At 37.6% G+C, this 17931-nt stretch overlaps 2 protein-coding genes across 3 annotated transcripts in view; both read left to right on the top strand.

Annotated features, from left to right (window-relative positions):
* The first annotated feature begins 818 nt into the window (after positions 1 to 818).
* Positions 819 to 4164, top strand: LOC106640740 (uncharacterized). Of its 2 annotated transcripts, XM_089595584.1 has the most exons (8): positions 819 to 885; positions 972 to 1195; positions 1682 to 2091; positions 2795 to 3009; positions 3077 to 3135; positions 3217 to 3430; positions 3562 to 3770; positions 3934 to 4164. In XM_089595584.1, exons 2-8 carry the CDS (start codon positions 1125 to 1127, stop codon positions 3998 to 4000), a joined length of 1245 nt encoding a protein of 414 aa, XP_089451710.1. In that variant the 5' UTR covers positions 819 to 885; positions 972 to 1124; the 3' UTR covers positions 4001 to 4164. The 2 variants fall into 2 exon arrangements, with proteins under 2 accessions (XP_089451710.1, XP_014210352.2); XM_014354866.2 differs by having other exon boundaries at positions 821 to 1195.
* A 3233-nt stretch (positions 4165 to 7397) lies between these two features.
* Positions 7398 to 17931, top strand: part of LOC106641881 (uncharacterized) — an 84785-nt gene continuing 74251 nt past the window's right edge. The window contains exon 1 of the mRNA XM_089595589.1: positions 7398 to 7432. The gene's annotated coding sequence lies outside the window, so the exon portion shown is untranslated. The remainder of the gene's footprint in view (positions 7433 to 17931) is intronic.

Genomic DNA, 17931 nt, shown 5'->3' with positions numbered 1-17931 from the left:
GGAAAATAATACAAATTCCGATTCTACAGTGGTTTGTTCTATGATTTATGTTTGTATCTGGAAAAATAATTCACATGTTAATTTTTTTAGGACGATTTACAATGATTTTTTAAACAAAGTAGCATATTTTCATTTTATGCGTGTATTGAGGTTATGTTGTGTCAGTATAAGAAATAAAATCAGTATAAAATTAATATTCGGGTATAATATGGCATCAATGTATTTACTTTTACATGTTTTTCAGTTGTTACTTTTTTTTTTGAGCCTGTTTCTTGATTTTTCTGGAAAATAACCAAGAATCGGACTTTTTTTGAGGTTAGAACAATGTATGTTATACTCCCCTATAATTTTCCTATATTCTGCATTAATTGAACTACAACATCCAAAAAGAATTATCAATCTATCTATTTCCGTTCGCGAGTTCTACGATTTTGGAACGAAAAAACCCGTTTTTGCCCACTGTGCGGCGCTTGTGTTTAATATTTAATTATTCAATAGAGAGGCCAGTAAGCAAACTAGATCATTAATAAGAAATACTAAGCTATGTTTTGCAGTAAATCATATAAATTGCTGTCAACATATGTAAGTCCACACAATTTTAATACAATTCTACAATTACATTTTATTATTTTTATTTCTTCCTTTCAAAGGGTTTACTGCCTCCAGGTGCTTGTTTGCTTAGTCCTCTTTTTCTGTTGTGACACCTGGTGCGAGAAAGCAGAAATGATACAAAATGTTCACTAAAGTTTACTGTGGACTGTAGACTGTAAGTAATATAATATAGACTACGGGACCAGATATATTTTACACCGTGGCTTTAGCATAAGCACAAAAAAAAGTCACGGAATACCACCCCCCTGGGTCATTACTCTTACCATCGCTGATGTATACTTAATAACCCACACTTTTCTTTACTAAATTTCTAATTTACATTTTGTGTTAGTGAACGCAAAGAGGTTTTTTTTACGCAGGTAGTCATCACATGAATTAAGACATACATTACGCACGACTTATCAGTTTTATCATTCGTCGTTCGTCGTGGATGTGTAGTAGACATTTGCCGCCCTCAATTTATCGTTCGCACGTCCATCCGGTCGACCCCCTGCTACTACTACTATTTACCTATGTCTAAGGAATTAAGTTTGGATGATATCATACAGAAGAAGAAAACCTCAATCGCAATGAAAAATCGAGGGTATGTCTCAAATTTTCTCTGTTCTCGTTTCTTTAAGTACCTACAGACATGCGTGTCAGCTACTTTCTTTCCTCTTTTACACTCCGTTATGATAGCCAGCGTTTGTTTTAACTCTTTGTTTTCTCATAATGTTCACCAAATGGTACGAAATTAGATTAAGTTATGTGAAATCGTTAATCCTGGAAGAATTCTCTCTTTCCTAATGTTACGTTGCTGTTATCATGAGTTTTACTTGTATGCTTAAAATGATAATGATTTTATAATCGTAGCACAAGCCTGTTTCTTTTGTAGTAACCTACTTAATTTTAAATGAATTGTAATACATACAAACGTTTTGTACACCGCGACACATAGCCTTAAATGTAAAAAGTTATGAAATGGTCGTCTTAGTTCAATTTTAAATTGTCTGCAACATGATTAATGTTACGTACAACTCTATATGTTTATTAATATATGTATGTATCCATGCATTTGTTTCCTAATTAGCATTAAAAAGCCTGTCACGAAAAATGCTACTAAGACAGCAAACGGTGCTTCAAATCATCTCAAGGTCAGCAAACGCATTGAGGATGCTCGGTTGAAAATTATCCAGATAAAAAGAAATCACATGGTTGATGCTAGGGATAAATTGGCCCAAATGGCAAGGCTTAGTGATGCTCGTTTAAAGTTGCAAAAATTGAGGGCTGCCCGTTCAAAGAAAGTTGATCCAGTAAGTATGTCACGGAAAACTGGATGCACTGGTCAAATAAGTTTATCCACCAATAAGCTAACGGTTCCACGTATACCACGTACTGTGTCATCATTTGTTCCACTTCATTCAAGACCCTTGAACTACAGGCCAACTATGATCCCAGAAGCACACTATGTTAATGAGATGATAGTGGGATACAACAACGGTGAGTATTGATATGTTTAAACTGGAGAGCGGTAGGGATCCACAAAAGCTTTAAATAGATCATAGTTCGTTTTCACATACCTATGTTACTGCAGTTAAATGAAAGTTTCCTATCTTGACTAGAAATATTTCAAACCAAGTATTTGATTCTTATGAATCAATGTTATAATTCATTAATTAATCATCTTTTTTTACCATTACGCATGCAATCATTGAAGTCTCATTTCTATCAAATAAAAATTTTTAACCCCTCAGAATAGTATATTACTTACTTAGGTTGAAAAAATGTAGAATGTTGCAGACAACAGGTGTTTGACAAGGGTAACAAGAAGATGATGTGATTGTTTCCTACCATGGGTTGTAATTGATTTTTTATTAATTCTGTGTTTAGACAGAATAATTTTCTCGCTAAGCAGAAAGATCCTTTTTTCTGTAAAATATTATAGTAAAAAAATTGTATTTTTAATTGTCTACCATTTCCACACTCAGATACTCCCTGCTTCCTGAATAATGACATTCTTATAGTGTTTGTTTTTTTTTAATGCTCATTTTCTCATTTAACTATCGAAATTTTAAGAAATTTTTCCACTCCACTATTTTTTGTTGTACAGCCTGTTAAAATTGCCGATTATTAGTTAAAAACTTGTCTGACACGTTACATAAATCTTAATGCTCCTCACTAGTTAATAATATATCTTCTATAGATTATTTAATGGATCATCAAGCTGCCCTAAGACGGACTGTTAGCAATGATTATGCGCCATCACTACCTCCTCCACCTCCTATTTTTAACATTAAGCCTTCACCATATGACTGGGATAAGCCAACTCATGGCAGCTCCTTATCTAGAAGTCAGTCAATTCGTACAGTTGATCAAAGCAGGCCCCGAGACTATAAAGTTATCACTCGTACTGGATTGGTAAAAATCTACATACTAACATCATTTATTTCACTTCAGTTGTATTAACATATCATTTTTACTTCAGCCGAAAAGCGAGTCTGGGCATGTGTACAGAGATGATTGGGCTTTTACTTCAAAAACACGGTAAATATTTAGAAAAAAAATTTTTTTTATACAATTTATATGCAAGTTTAAGATATATTTACTGAAATTCTGTTTGTATAGTACAATTTTGCCAGATTCTGCTCCAAACTCCAAATATTACGCAATGAGAAGTCACAAAGGAGATATAGGTGTTAAATCAAGACTTGAGTCTCACCCTTCCAAGGCTAGTCGACTTACAGTTAACTCTTCTCGCTCGAAATCAAGTTCTCAAACACCTGGATATCGAATCGTTGTATCCAATTTGCAACCAAATGTCACTCAAGAAGATATAAAGGTTGTAGTGGTATTTTTCAAGTTAAAAAAAAAGTTTTTAACAATCATTTTTAGCAGTAAATAGAAATCTTACGAAGCAAATATTGTACATTCAACAATTAATTAAGTATTCTAAACCGTTTATGTTGGTAGGAACTATTTGAGGATGTAGGAGAGCTACTTGTTTCAACTTTAACAAGACCTGGTGTAGCTGAAGTAACTTACAAGAATTTGAAGGATGCAACCAAAGCTGTTGAAACTTACCACAATCGTCAATTAGATGGACATCCAATGAAATGTCTCCTTGTCCCTCCTGGACAAAAAACTTCATCCTCAACGTCATCAGGAAAAATACTATCTCAGTAAGTTGACAACCAGATAATCAATAAATCGAAAATAATGTGATAATATTTTATCAGCCTTAGTGGTTGGTATGATTATCATCGATCAATACATAAAGCAACCAAAAATCGAATATCAGTAACTTTAATGAGCTTAAGGTTCTTGTATATTTTTTATTGATAGGTCAAGAGTCTCCAGTGGTTATTCACAACCAAGTTTGGGAATGGTTCATCGTGCATTATTTGATTAACAGTGAGTCAAATGAGTCTATTAACATCAAGGACTTTGATTGTTTCATACTAAAACCTTTTTTAAACCATGTAAAACTATAATTACATTTAAGATAAAGTGTTAAGTTGCATTACCAAACCTATAAGAATTCTTTCCAAGTGTAAAAGAAACATTTATTTCTAATAAAATTACTTTTAAAAAATTTCATACATCTTGTTATATTAATATTCTAAATATATTGATTAAATGTAGTTTCCAAAAGTAATATAGAAAGCAAGATGATAACGTTTGCAAGAATCAACTTAAAATCATTACACTTTCTCAATTTGTACCTATAGAAAAAGTTAAGATGTCATAGTTGAAAAGGAGACCAAGTTTGGATGAAAAGTTTATATACTGTTGAGAAGTAATCGTAGTGAGGATAAGTTAATAATTCATTTTAATTAAAATTAACGAATTTTGAAGTATCGTTGTTTAATATGTAATGCCTTTGGACTTGGAATAATTTGTCCGCTCATAAATTTCATGACTTCAGTCGGAGATGTGCATCAATACATTATCATTTCAAATGCATATAACACTAATGTTATTACATTGACTATTGGGATTATGCCTCTACCACGTGACCTCAGTATATATATGACTAATATAGATGCGAAATAATACAGGTCTTATGGGAGGAATCTTGTTTTTATTTTTTTTTCGCACTTAAAAAGATATTGAGCTTAAAAAGGTTGTTAATTCCATGTTACTGACATAATGAGAGTTACGTAGTAATTTTTTTCCTTTGGTGAATTCGTTCATGAAGGTTGAAACAGCGTTTTCAACGTAAACGGAGTGCCGTTTAACCCTACTTTGAGCTGTTTGTTTCAGCTGTTGCTGCTGCTGCGCCACTGCTGCTGATGCTCAGAGGTAAACAAACAGCTCAAAGTAGGGTTAAACGGCACTCCGTATACGTTCAAAACGCTGTTTCAACCTTCATGAACGAATTCACCAAAGGAAAAAAATAACTACGTAACTCTCATAATGTCAGTAACATGGAATTAACAACCTTTTAAAGCTCAATATCTTTTTAAGTGCGAAAAAAAAATAAAAACAAGATTCCTCCCATTAGACCTGTGTTATTTCGCATCTATATTAGTCATATATATACTGAGGTCACGTGGTAGAAAGGAGCGCCCCGAGCGACTCCAAGCTTGATCCCGAACAAATCTAAGCACCATGGAGCTCGCCCCTAGAGCTGTTAAAATCTAAAACAAATTTGATGTATCGATTGCGCGTAAAAAATGTTGCAAAAAGTTACATTGCAACTTTTTTGCGCGTGCAATTGTTTAAGAGTTATAAGGAAAAAACACTTGGGGGGCTACCCCCAAAACTCAGTGGCTAATTTCTATTAATTAAAAATGACAACGAATTATGTACTATTGATAAAAGGATTGCGCGTAAGCTGCGCGGGCCGCCCCCAAACAAAATGATAGCTTAAAAACCTTGGATGGTAATTGTTAATGCAAATCTGCTTTACGCAATAATTTCAGTTAAACGTTAAACCGCAGCCGACGCGCTCAAGCAAGGGGATGTGCGCATGCGCGTCGGCTGCGGTTTAACGTTTAACTGAAATTATTGCGTAAAGCAGATTTGCATTAACAATTACCATCCAAGGTTTTTAAGCTATCATTTTGTTTGGGGGCGGCCCGCGCAGCTTACGCGCAATCCTTTTATCAATAGTACATAATTCGTTGTCATTTTTAATTAATAGAAATTAGCCACTGAGTTTTGGGGGTAGCCCCCCAAGTGTTTTTTCCTTATAACTCTTAAACAATTGCACGCGCAAAAAAGTTGTAATGTAACTTTTTGCAGCATTTTTTGCGCGCAATCGATACATCAAATTTGTTTTAGATTTTAACAGCTCTAGGGGCGATCTCCATGGTGCTTAGATTTGTTCGGGATCAAGCTTGGAGTCGCTCGGAGCGCTCCTTTTTTCTATTGGAATTATGCCTCTACCACGTGACCTCAGTATATATATGACTAATATAGATGCGAAATAACACAGGTCTAATGGGAGGAATCTTGTTTTTATTTTTTTTTCGCACTTAAAAAGATATTGAGCTTTAAAAGGTTGTTAATTCCATGTTACTGACATTATGAGAGTTACGTAGTTATTTTTTTCCTTTGGTGAATTCGTTCATGAAGGTTGAAACAGCGTTTTGAACGTATACGGAGTGCCGTTTAACCCTACTTTGAGCTGTTTGTTTACCTCTGAGCATCAGCAGCAGTGGCGCAGCAGCAGCAACAGCTGAAACAAACAGCTCAAAGTAGGGTTAAACGGCACTCCGTATACGTTCAAAACGGGTTTGTTGCTGCACCGTGTGGGTGATCCTCGCGTGTTCCTACGCTAGTTCTTCAGCGCTAAGGTTGGGGGAGCATTGATTTTGCAGTGAATCTGCAAAGATCTCTGCTTTGTCCGAATCTAGAGAGTAGAGTTTGTTCCCTTGTTGAAGGGGGGGAAGGGAAGGCCGTTTGTTACGGAGTTTTTTGACGACTTTCCAAGCATTTCTTGGGTGGCGGGACTCTGCCTCGGCTATGAATTTGTTAAATTCCTTGTTTCGGAATTCGAAGACTTTGGATTTGACTTCCCTTTCAAGGGAGTTAAGATGAACTTTAAGTTCGGGGGTTCTCCTTTTTTGCCAGAGTTTCTGGACTCTTTTCTTCTCCTTGATGAGACGCAGGAGGTCGCGAGGAAGTTTAAGTGTGTGTTGGGGAGCTGTGGTTGTTGTGGTGGCTTCGTGTGTGCATTTGTTGAGTTCGTCAGTGAATTCGTCTACTGCTATGTCGAGTTCTGTTTGGGACTTGATGGGACGACATTTAAATGGGGAGAATTTGAGGTTATACGCAAGGTGGACCCAGTCTATGCGGCTGTTGGTGACGGGTATAGTGAGAAGGGATCTTGGGATCTCTAGGTAGACTGGGTTATGGTTGCAAGGGAGGTCTGGGGATGTTCGTGGTTCCGTAGGGATGGTTAAGTTTTTCGTCAGGAATATGTCTAAGATGTCTGGGTCTTGGTCTGGTGAGCTGGGGTAGTGAGTCGGTTCACTCGGAACCTCAATGTTGATGTTGAGGTTGCGCAAGTGTTTGAGGAGGGAACGACCCTTAGGATTTTCGTGTTTGCTTCCCCACGATTTGTGCTTGGCGTTTAAATCACCAGCAACTATCGTAGGAATGTTGGAGTCAAACAGCGGCATTATGCATTGGAGGTTTGGATCATCCGTTGGAGGAGAATAGAGGGAGATGATCCTGATGGAGGCAGATGAGGTGGTGTGTACTTCAACGCCGTCTGCTTCGCAGTTGGCAGCGTCCGTACTTATGACTCGATGGCGGATGCCCTTGCGTACAAGGATAGCCACTCCGCCATGGGATTTTTCGCGTCTGTCACGTCTGTGTACGGTATAGTTTGGTATGTAGAGTGTTTTTGTGTTGTCTAGGTGTGTTTCAGTGATGCATGCAATTTCGATGTCTTTTGTCTGGGGTACGTGTGTGAGTTCAGTCGTTTTGTGTGTGATGCTGTTCGCGTTCCAGTTGAGTAGCGTAAAGTCTCTGTCTAGCGTGCTGCTGTTCTGTTGCCCTCGAGACCGGACACACGGAGGATTATTGTCCTAATAAAAGTCGATTCTCAAAATAGCGTCCTCGTTAATTAATGTGTTGTAACCAAAAAGTACGATGTATGACACAAACATTTCAAGTGCATGCAGCATCATAAAATTAAGGTGTATGTAAACGGTTATATTACGTGCATACACTGCTAATCTCGATGTCACAATACATACACCAAAGTTTTCAGTGAACGCTCTTGCATTCACTGAAATTTCCAGTGTACGTTGAAGCGGTCACCCAAGTTGAGATTTTGTATCCATATACCATGATACAATGATACGTTAATAAAGTTATTGATACACGGGAAGTTTTTAGAAAGGGTTTGACTTTTCAATAAGTTGCAAGGTACAAAGTTTTAATGATGCGTTTGTGTAACCAGGAACGTTTGATACTCACAACCATATGATACGAGCCACATAACCTGTAAAGTGTCAACTTATAAATATCCTACACGGCACCTTAAGTTTCACCGAGATTTTGGATGCATCCTGCGTCGTACATCGAAAATCTCGGTGTACGCTGTGTCGTACATCGAAAATCTCGGTGTACGCTGTGTCGTACATCGAGAATTTCGATGTACGATATATTTACACGCAAAGTGACCGTGCACACGCACCTTAATTTTTTGTTATCAGTGTACCTTAAAAATAACGTGTCATACATCATACTTTATTGTTCATACATGCTTATTGACGATGCTCTTTTATTGTTCATCGAAGTTTTCAGTGCTTGCATGTGAGAACAGTGATTATTTAGGACAATAATCCTCCGTGCACTCTTTGGTCGAGGCGAGTCAGTAGGGTCATTATTGAGTGGGGGATTGTCTCGGTGGTCGGGGGTGTGTTGAGCAGGGGAGTCGGAGGAGGGGCTCCTGTTCGCTGTTGTTGAGAGGATGCCACATTCGCGTATGACATCCCCGGGCAAGTGATGTTCGAGCCTAGGGCTGTAGTCCGAGGCGCGGCTAATATACCACGTACGGACGCACGTTGGGACGAGACGAGAACAAAGTTGGGTTAGGCGGATTCAATATCAGAACTTCATCCCTAGATCGTATATATATATAACTGGCCTCTCTATTAAAAAAAAAGTATTAATTATCAACGCAAGCGCTTATAACGCAAAAACCCAGAGCGCTTACTAGCCACTCTATTAACTAATATGGTATTAATTATTAATACAAATGCCTATCACCTAGTGACCCCAGGCACTAACTAGCCAATCTGTTGAATAATAAAGTATGAATTATTTACACAAGCGCCTATCACCCGATGTTCCGGGGCGCTTACTGGTCGCTTTATTAAATAACAAAGTATTATTCAATAGCACAAGCGCCTATCACCCGATGACCCAGGGCGCTAACTGGCCTCTCTATTAAATAATGAAGTATTAATTATTAACACAAGCGCCTATCACTCAATAACCCGGAGTGCTTACTGACCACTCTGTAAAATTATAAAATATTACTTAATAGCACAAGCGCCTATCACCCAATAACCCGGGGCGCTAACTAACTGCACTATTATATGATAAATTTATTAATTATTAACACAAGCGCCTATCACCCGAAGACCTGGGACACTCACTGGTCACTTTATTAAACGATATATGTTATTGATTATTAACACAAACACCTGTCAACCAATGACCCGGGGTGCTTACTAGCCACTATATAAATTAATAGAAAGTTAATTAATAACCCAAGGGCCTATTACCAAGTGACCCTGGGCGCTTACTAGTCGCTTTATTAAACTAAATATATTATCAATTTATAGCACAAGCGCCTATCACCCAAAAATCTAGGGTGCTAACTGGCCTCTCTATTTAATAATAAAATATTAATTATTAAAACAAACACCTCTCAACCGATGACCTAGGACGCTCACTGTTCGCTTTATTGAAAGATATATATATTTTTTATTAATAACACAAGCTCGTGTCACCAAATGACCCAGGGTGCTTACTTGTCACTGTATAAATTAATAAAAAGTTAATTAATAACCCAAGGGCCTATTACCAAGTGACCCGAGGCGCTTACTCGTCGCTTTATTAAACTGTATATATTATTAATTTATAGAACAAGCGCCTGTCACCCAGTAACCCAGGGCGATTACTGGCCTCTCTATTAAATAATAGAATATTAATTAACAGCACAAGCGCCTGTCACCCGATAACCTAGAGCGCTTACTGGCCTTTCTATTGAATAATAAAATATTAAGTAACAGCAAAAGCGCCTATCACCCGATGACCGCGGGCGCTATCTGACCTCTCTACTAAATGATAAAACAATTATTATTAACCCAAACGCCTATCACCTAGTGATCCAGGGCACTAACTGGCCCCTCATTATATAATAAACTATTAATTATTAACACAAACATCTTGCATCCGATGTTCCAGGGTGCTTACAGGTCACTTTATTGAATAACAAAGTATAATTCAATAGCACAAGCGCCTATCACCCGATGACCCGGAGCGCTATCTGACCTCTCTATTAAATGATAAAATATTAAATAATAACCCAAACGCCTATCACCTAGTGACCTGGGGAACTAACTGGCCCCTTATTCGATAATACACAATATTAAGTATTAACACAAATGCCTAATACTTTGTGACCCGGGGCGCATACTGGCCACTCTAGAAAATAATAAAGTATTAATTATTTACACGGGAGCCTATATCACCCGATGTCCCAGAGCGCTTACTGGTCGTTTTATTAAATAACAAAGTATTGTTCAATACCACAAGCGCCTATCACCCGATGACCCAGGGCGCTAACTGGCCTCTCTATTAAATAATAAAATATAATGTATTAACACAAACGTCTATCACCCAAAAACCTAGAGCGCTCACTGGTTGCTTCATTAAATATTAAAATATTAATTATTAACACTGATGCCTATCGCCTAGTGACCCCGAGCGCTTACTAGCCTCTCTATTTAATAATAAAGTATGAATTATTTACATAAGCGCCTATCACCCGATGTTCCTGGACGCTTACTGGTCGCTTCATTCAATAAAAAAGTATCTTTTAATAGCACGAGCGCCTATCGCCCGATGACCCGGGGCGCTATCTGGCCACTCTATTAAATAATAAAGTATTAACTATTAACACAAGTGCCTATCACTCAATGACTCAGGGTGCTTACTGACCACTCTGTAAAATTATAAAATATTACTTAATAGCACAAGTGCCTATCACCCAATAACCCGGGGCGCTAACTAACTGCACTATTATATGATAAAACATTAATTATTAACCCAAATGCCTATTACCTAGTGATCCAGGGCACTACCTGGCCCCTAATTAAATAATAAACTATTAATTATTAACACAAACACCTTGCGACCGATGTTCCGGGGCGCTTACAGGTCACTTTATTGAATAACAAAGTATAATTCAATAGCACAAGCGCCTATCACCCGATGTTCCCGGAGCGCTTACTGGTCACTTTATTTAATAACAAAGTATTGTTCAATACCACAAGCGCCTATTACCTGTAGACCCAGGGCGCTAACTGGCCTCTCTATTTAATAATAAAATATAAATTATTAAATCAAACATCTCTCAACCGATGACCTAGGGCGCTCACTGGTCGCTTTATTAAACGATATATATTATTTATAAATAACACAAGCTCCTGTCACAAAATGACCCAGGGTGCTAACTTGTCACTGTATAAATTAATAAAAAGTTGATTAATAACCCAAGGGCCTATTACCAAGTGACCCGAGGCGCTTACTCGTCGCTTTATTAAACTGTATATATTATTAATTTATAGAACAAGCGCCTGTCACCCAGTAACCCAGGGCGATTACTGGCCTCTCTATTAAATAATAGAATATTAATTAACAGCACAAGCGCCTGTCACCCGATAACCTAGAGCGCTTACTGGCCTTTCTATTGAATAATAAAATATTAAGTAACAGCAAAAGCGCCTATCACCCGATGACCGCGGGCGCTATCTGACCTCTCTACTAAATGATAAAACAATTATTATTAACCCAAACGCCTATCACCTAGTGATCCAGGGCACTAACTGGCCCCTCATTATATAATAAACTATTAATTATTAACACAAACATCTTGCATCCGATGTTCCAGGGTGCTTACAGGTCACTTTATTGAATAACAAAGTATAATTCAATAGCACAAGCGCCTATCACCCGATGACCCGGAGCGCTATCTGACCTCTCTATTAAATGATAAAATATTAAATAATAACCCAAACGCCTATCACCTAGTGACCTGGGGAACTAACTGGCCCCTTATTCGATAATACACAATATTAAGTATTAACACAAGCGCCTATTACCTGTAGACCCAGGGCGCTAACTGGCCTCTCTATTTAATAATAAAATATTAATTATTAAAACAAACACCTCTCAACCGATGACCTAGGACGCTCACTGTTCGCTTTATTGAAAGATATATATATTTTTTATTAATAACACAAGCTCGTGTCACCAAATGACCCAGGGTGCTTACTTGTCACTGTATAAATTAATAAAAAGTTAATTAATAACCCAAGGGCCTATTACCAAGTGACCCGAGGCGCTTACTCGTCGCTTTATTAAACTGTATATATTATTAATTTATAGAACAAGCGCCTGTCACCCAGTAACCCAGGGCGATTACTGGCCTCTCTATTAAATAATAGAATATTAATTAACAGCACAAGCGCCTGTCACCCGATAACCTAGAGCGCTTACTGGCCTTTCTATTGAATAATAAAATATTAAGTAACAGCAAAAGCGCCTATCACCCGATGACCGCGGGCGCTATCTGACCTCTCTACTAAATGATAAAACAATTATTATTAACCCAAACGCCTATCACCTAGTGATCCAGGGCACTAACTGGCCCCTCATTATATAATAAACTATTAATTATTAACACAAACATCTTGCATCCGATGTTCCAGGGTGCTTACAGGTCACTTTATTGAATAACAAAGTATAATTCAATAGCACAAGCGCCTATCACCCGATGACCCGGAGCGCTATCTGACCTCTCTATTAAATGATAAAATATTAAATAATAACCCAAACGCCTATCACCTAGTGACCTGGGGAACTAACTGGCCCCTTATTCGATAATACACAATATTAAGTATTAACACAAATGCCTAATACTTTGTGACCCGGGGCGCATACTGGCCACTCTAGAAAATAATAAAGTATTAATTATTTACACGGGAGCCTATATCACCCGATGTCCCAGAGCGCTTACTGGTCGTTTTATTAAATAACAAAGTATTGTTCAATACCACAAGCGCCTATCACCCGATGACCCAGGGCGCTAACTGGCCTCTCTATTAAATAATAAAATATAATGTATTAACACAAACGTCTATCACCCAAAAACCTAGAGCGCTCACTGGTTGCTTCATTAAATATTAAAATATTAATTATTAACACTGATGCCTATCGCCTAGTGACCCCGAGCGCTTACTAGCCTCTCTATTTAATAATAAAGTATGAATTATTTACATAAGCGCCTATCACCCGATGTTCCTGGACGCTTACTGGTCGCTTCATTCAATAAAAAAGTATCTTTTAATAGCACGAGCGCCTATCGCCCGATGACCCGGGGCGCTATCTGGCCACTCTATTAAATAATAAAGTATTAACTATTAACACAAGTGCCTATCACTCAATGACTCAGGGTGCTTACTGACCACTCTGTAAAATTATAAAATATTACTTAATAGCACAAGTGCCTATCACCCAATAACCCGGGGCGCTAACTAACTGCACTATTATATGATAAAACATTAATTATTAACCCAAATGCCTATTACCTAGTGATCCAGGGCACTACCTGGCCCCTAATTAAATAATAAACTATTAATTATTAACACAAACACCTTGCGACCGATGTTCCGGGGCGCTTACAGGTCACTTTATTGAATAACAAAGTATAATTCAATAGCACAAGCGCCTATCACCCGATGTTCCCGGAGCGCTTACTGGTCACTTTATTTAATAACAAAGTATTGTTCAATACCACAAGCGCCTATTACCTGTAGACCCAGGGCGCTAACTGGCCTCTCTATTTAATAATAAAATATAAATTATTAAATCAAACATCTCTCAACCGATGACCTAGGGCGCTCACTGGTCGCTTTATTAAACGATATATATTATTTATAAATAACACAAGCTCCTGTCACAAAATGACCCAGGGTGCTAACTTGTCACTGTATAAATTAATAAAAAGTTGATTAATAACCCAAGGGCCTATTACTAAATGACCCGAGGCGCTTACTAGTCGCTTTATTCAACTGTATATATTATTAATTAACAGCACAAGCGCCTATCACCCGATGACCTGGGGCGCTATCTGACCTTTCTATTCAATAATAAAATATATATTATTAACCGAAACGCCTATCACCTAGTGATCCAGGGAACTAACTTGCCCCTCATTAAATAATAAACTATTAATTATTAACACAAGCGCCTATCACCCGATGACCTGGGGCACTCACTAGTCACTTTATTAAACGATATATATTATTGATTATTAACACAAGCACCTGTCACCCAATGACCCAGGGTGCGTGCTTACTTGTTACTGTATAAATTAATAAAAATTTGATAAAGAACCCAAGAGCCTATTACCAAGTGACCCTAGGCGCTTATTAGTCGCTTTATTGAACTAAATATATTATTGATTTATATCAAAAGCGCCTATCACCCGGTAACCCAGGGCACTAACTGGCCTCTCTATTTAATAAAAAATAATTTATTATTAAAACAAACACCTCTCGACCGATGACCTAGGGCGCTCACTGGTCGCTTTATTAAACAATATATATTATTTATTGATAACACAAGCTCCTGTCACCAAATGACCTAGGGTGCTTACTTGTCACTGTATGAATTAATAAAAAGTTGATTAATCATCCAAGGGCCTATTACCAATGACCCGGGGCGGTTACTAAACGCTTTATTAAACTATATTTAATAATTATTTATAGCACAAGCGCCTGTCACCCAGTAACCCAGGGCGATTACTGGCCTCTCTATTAAATAATAGAATATTAATTAACAGCACAAGCGCCTGTCACCCGATAACCTAGGGCGCTTAGTGGCCTCACTATTAAATAAAAAAATATTAATTAACAGCACAAGCGCCTCTCACCCGATGAACTGGAACGCTATCTAACCTATCTATTAAATGATAAAACATTAATTATTAACCCAAATGCCTATTACCTAGTGATCCAGGGCACTACCTGGCCCCTAATTAAATAATAAACTATTAATTATTAACACAAACACCTTGCGACCGATGTTCCGCGGCGCTTACAGGTCACTTTATTGAATAACAAAGTATAATTCAATAGCACAAGCGCCTATCACCCGATGTTCCCGGAGCGCTTACTGGTCACTTTATTAAATAACAAAGTATTGTTCAATACCACAAGCGCCTATTACCTGTAGACCCAGGGCGCTAACTGGCCTCTCTATTTGATAATAAAATATAAATTATTAAATCAAACATCTCTCAACCGATGACCTAGGGCGCTCACTGGTCGCTTAATTGAACGAAATATATTATTTATTGATAACACAAGCTCCTGTCACCAAATGACCTAGGGTGCTTACTTGTCACTGTATGAATTAATAAAAAATTGATTAATCACCCAAGGGCCTATTACCAATGACCCGGGGCGGTTACTAGTCGCTTTATTAAACTATATATATATATTATTTATAGCACAAGTGCCTGTCACCTGGAAACCCAGGGCAATTTCTGGCCTCTCTATTAAATAATAGAATATTAATTAACAGCACAAGCGCCTGTCAGCCGATGACCCTAGGGCGCTTACTGGCCTCTCTATTAAATAATAGAATAATAATTAACAGCACAAGCGCTTAACATCTGATGACCTGGGGTGCTATCTAAACTCTCTATTAAATAATAAAACAATCATTATTAACCTAAACACCTATCACCTAGTGATCCAGGGCACTAACGGGCCCCTTATTGAATAATAAACTATTAATTATTAACACATTAGCCTAGCACCCGATGTTCCAGGGCACTTACAGGTCACTTGATTGAATAACAAAGTATTATTCATTAGCACAAGCGCCTATCACCCGATGACCCAGGGCGCTAACTGGCCTCTCTATTACATAATGAAATATGATATATTTACACAAACGTCTATCACCTGATAACCTAGGGCGCTCACTGGTTGCTTCATTAAATAATAAAATAATAATTATTAACACTTATGCCTATCGCCTAGTGACCCCGAGCGCCTACTGGCCTCTCTATTAAATAATAAAGTATGAATTATTTACACAAGCACTTATCACCCAATATTCCGGGGCGCTTACTGGTCACTTCATTCAATAAAAAAGTATTATTCAAATGCACGAGCGCCTATCGCCCGATGACCCGTGGCGCTATCTGGCCACTCTATTAAATAATGAAGTTTTAATTATTAACACAAGCGCCTATCACTCAATAACCCGGAGTGCTTACTGACCACTCTGTTAAATTATAGAATATTACTTAATAGCACAAGCGCCTATCACTCAATAACCCGGGGCGCTAACTAACTGCACTATTATATGATAAAATATTAATTATTAACACAAGCGCCTATCACCCGAAGACCTGGGACACTCACTGGCCACTTTATTAAACGATATATGTTATTGATTATTAACACAAACACCTGTCAACCAATGACCCGGGGTGCTTACTAGCCACTATATAAATTAATAGAAAGTTAATTAATAACCCAAGGGCCTATTACCAAGTGACCCTGGGCGCTTACTAGTCGCTTTATTAAACTAAATATATTATCAATTTATAGCACAAGCGCCTATCACCCAAAAATCTAAGGTGCTAACTGGCCTCTCTATTTAATAATAAAATATTAATTATTAAAACAAACACCTCTCAACCGATGACCTAGGGCGCTCACTGGTCACTCTATTAAACGATATATATTATTTATATATAACACAAGCTCCTGTCACAAAATGACATAGGGTGCTTACTTGTCACTGTATAAATTAATAAAAAGTTGATTAATAACCCAAGGGCCTATTACCAAATGACCCGAGGCGCTTACTAGTCGCTTTATTAAACTATATATATTAATTATTTATAGCACAAGTGCCTGTCACCTGGAAACCCAGGGCAATTTCTGGCCCCTCATTAAATAATAAATTATTAATTATAAACACAAGCGCCTATCACCCGATGACCTGGGGCACTCACTAGTCACTTTATCAAACGATAAATATTATTAATAATTAACACAAGCGCCTATCACCCGATGACATGGGGCACTAACTGGCCTCTGTATTAAATAATAAAATATTATTTAACAGCACGAGAGCCTATTAATCGTCACCTGAAGCGCTAACTGGCCTATTTATTAAATAATAGAATATTGATTATTATTACAAAGAACTATCATCTAGTAAACCGAGTTGCTTACTGGCCACTCTAGTAAATGATAAAGTATTAATCATTTACACAAGCGCCTGTCACTTCATGTCCCGGGGCACTTACTGGTCACTTTATTAAATAACATAGTATTATTTAATAGCACAATTGCTTATCACCCTATAACCCGGGGCGCTATATGGCCTCTCTATTACATAATAAAATATGATTTATTTACACAAACGTCCATTACCTGATAACCTAGGGCGCTCACTGGTGTCTTTATTAAATAATTATATTATTAATTAACAGCACAAGCGCCTATCACCCGATGACCTAGGGCGCTTAGTGGCCTCACTATTAAATAATAAAATATTAATTAACAGCACAAGCGCCTCTCACCCGATGAACTGGGGCGCTATCTAACCTATCTATTAAATGATAAAACATTAATTATTAACCCAAATGCCTATTACCTAGTGATCCAGGGAACTAACTGGCCCCTCATTAAATAATAAATTATTAATTATAAACACAAGCGCCTATCACCCGATGACCTGGGGCACTCACTAGTCACTTTATTAAACGATATATATTATTGATTATTAACACAAGCACCTGTCACCCAATCACCCAGGGTGCTTACTTGTTACTGTATAAATTAATAAAAAGTTGTTTAATAACCCAAGGGCCTATTACCAAGTGACCCTGGGCGCTTATCAGTCGCTTTATTAAACTAAATATATTATTGATTTATAGCAAAAGCGCCTATCACCCGATAACCCAGGGCACTAACTGGCCTCTATATTTAATAATAAAAAATTTATTATTAAAACAAACACCTCTCGACCGATGACCTAGGGCGCTCACTGGTCGCT

This window comes from Copidosoma floridanum, unplaced genomic scaffold, assembly GCF_036245765.1.
Source record: "Copidosoma floridanum isolate Cflo_tuat_1 unplaced genomic scaffold, Cflo_Japanese_pri ptg000026l, whole genome shotgun sequence".
Lineage (NCBI taxonomy): Eukaryota > Metazoa > Arthropoda > Insecta > Hymenoptera > Encyrtidae > Copidosoma > Copidosoma floridanum.
The sequence above is the reverse complement of the archived record's forward strand: the minus strand, read 5'-3'. Positions and strand labels throughout refer to the sequence as shown.

What these genes read in the sequence shown, in the direction of transcription:
- LOC106640740 (XM_089595584.1), top strand. Translation starts at nt 1,125, where the DNA reads ATGTCTAAGGAATTAAGTTTGGATGATATCATACAGAAGAAGAAAACC. An exon ending in ATCGCAATGAAAAATCGAGG is followed by an intron (nt 1,196 to 1,681) that starts GTATGTCTCAAA and finishes TTTCCTAATTAG; the next exon opens with CATTAAAAAGCCTGTCACGA. An exon ending in GATAGTGGGATACAACAACG is followed by an intron (nt 2,092 to 2,794) that starts GTGAGTATTGAT and finishes TATCTTCTATAG; the next exon opens with ATTATTTAATGGATCATCAA.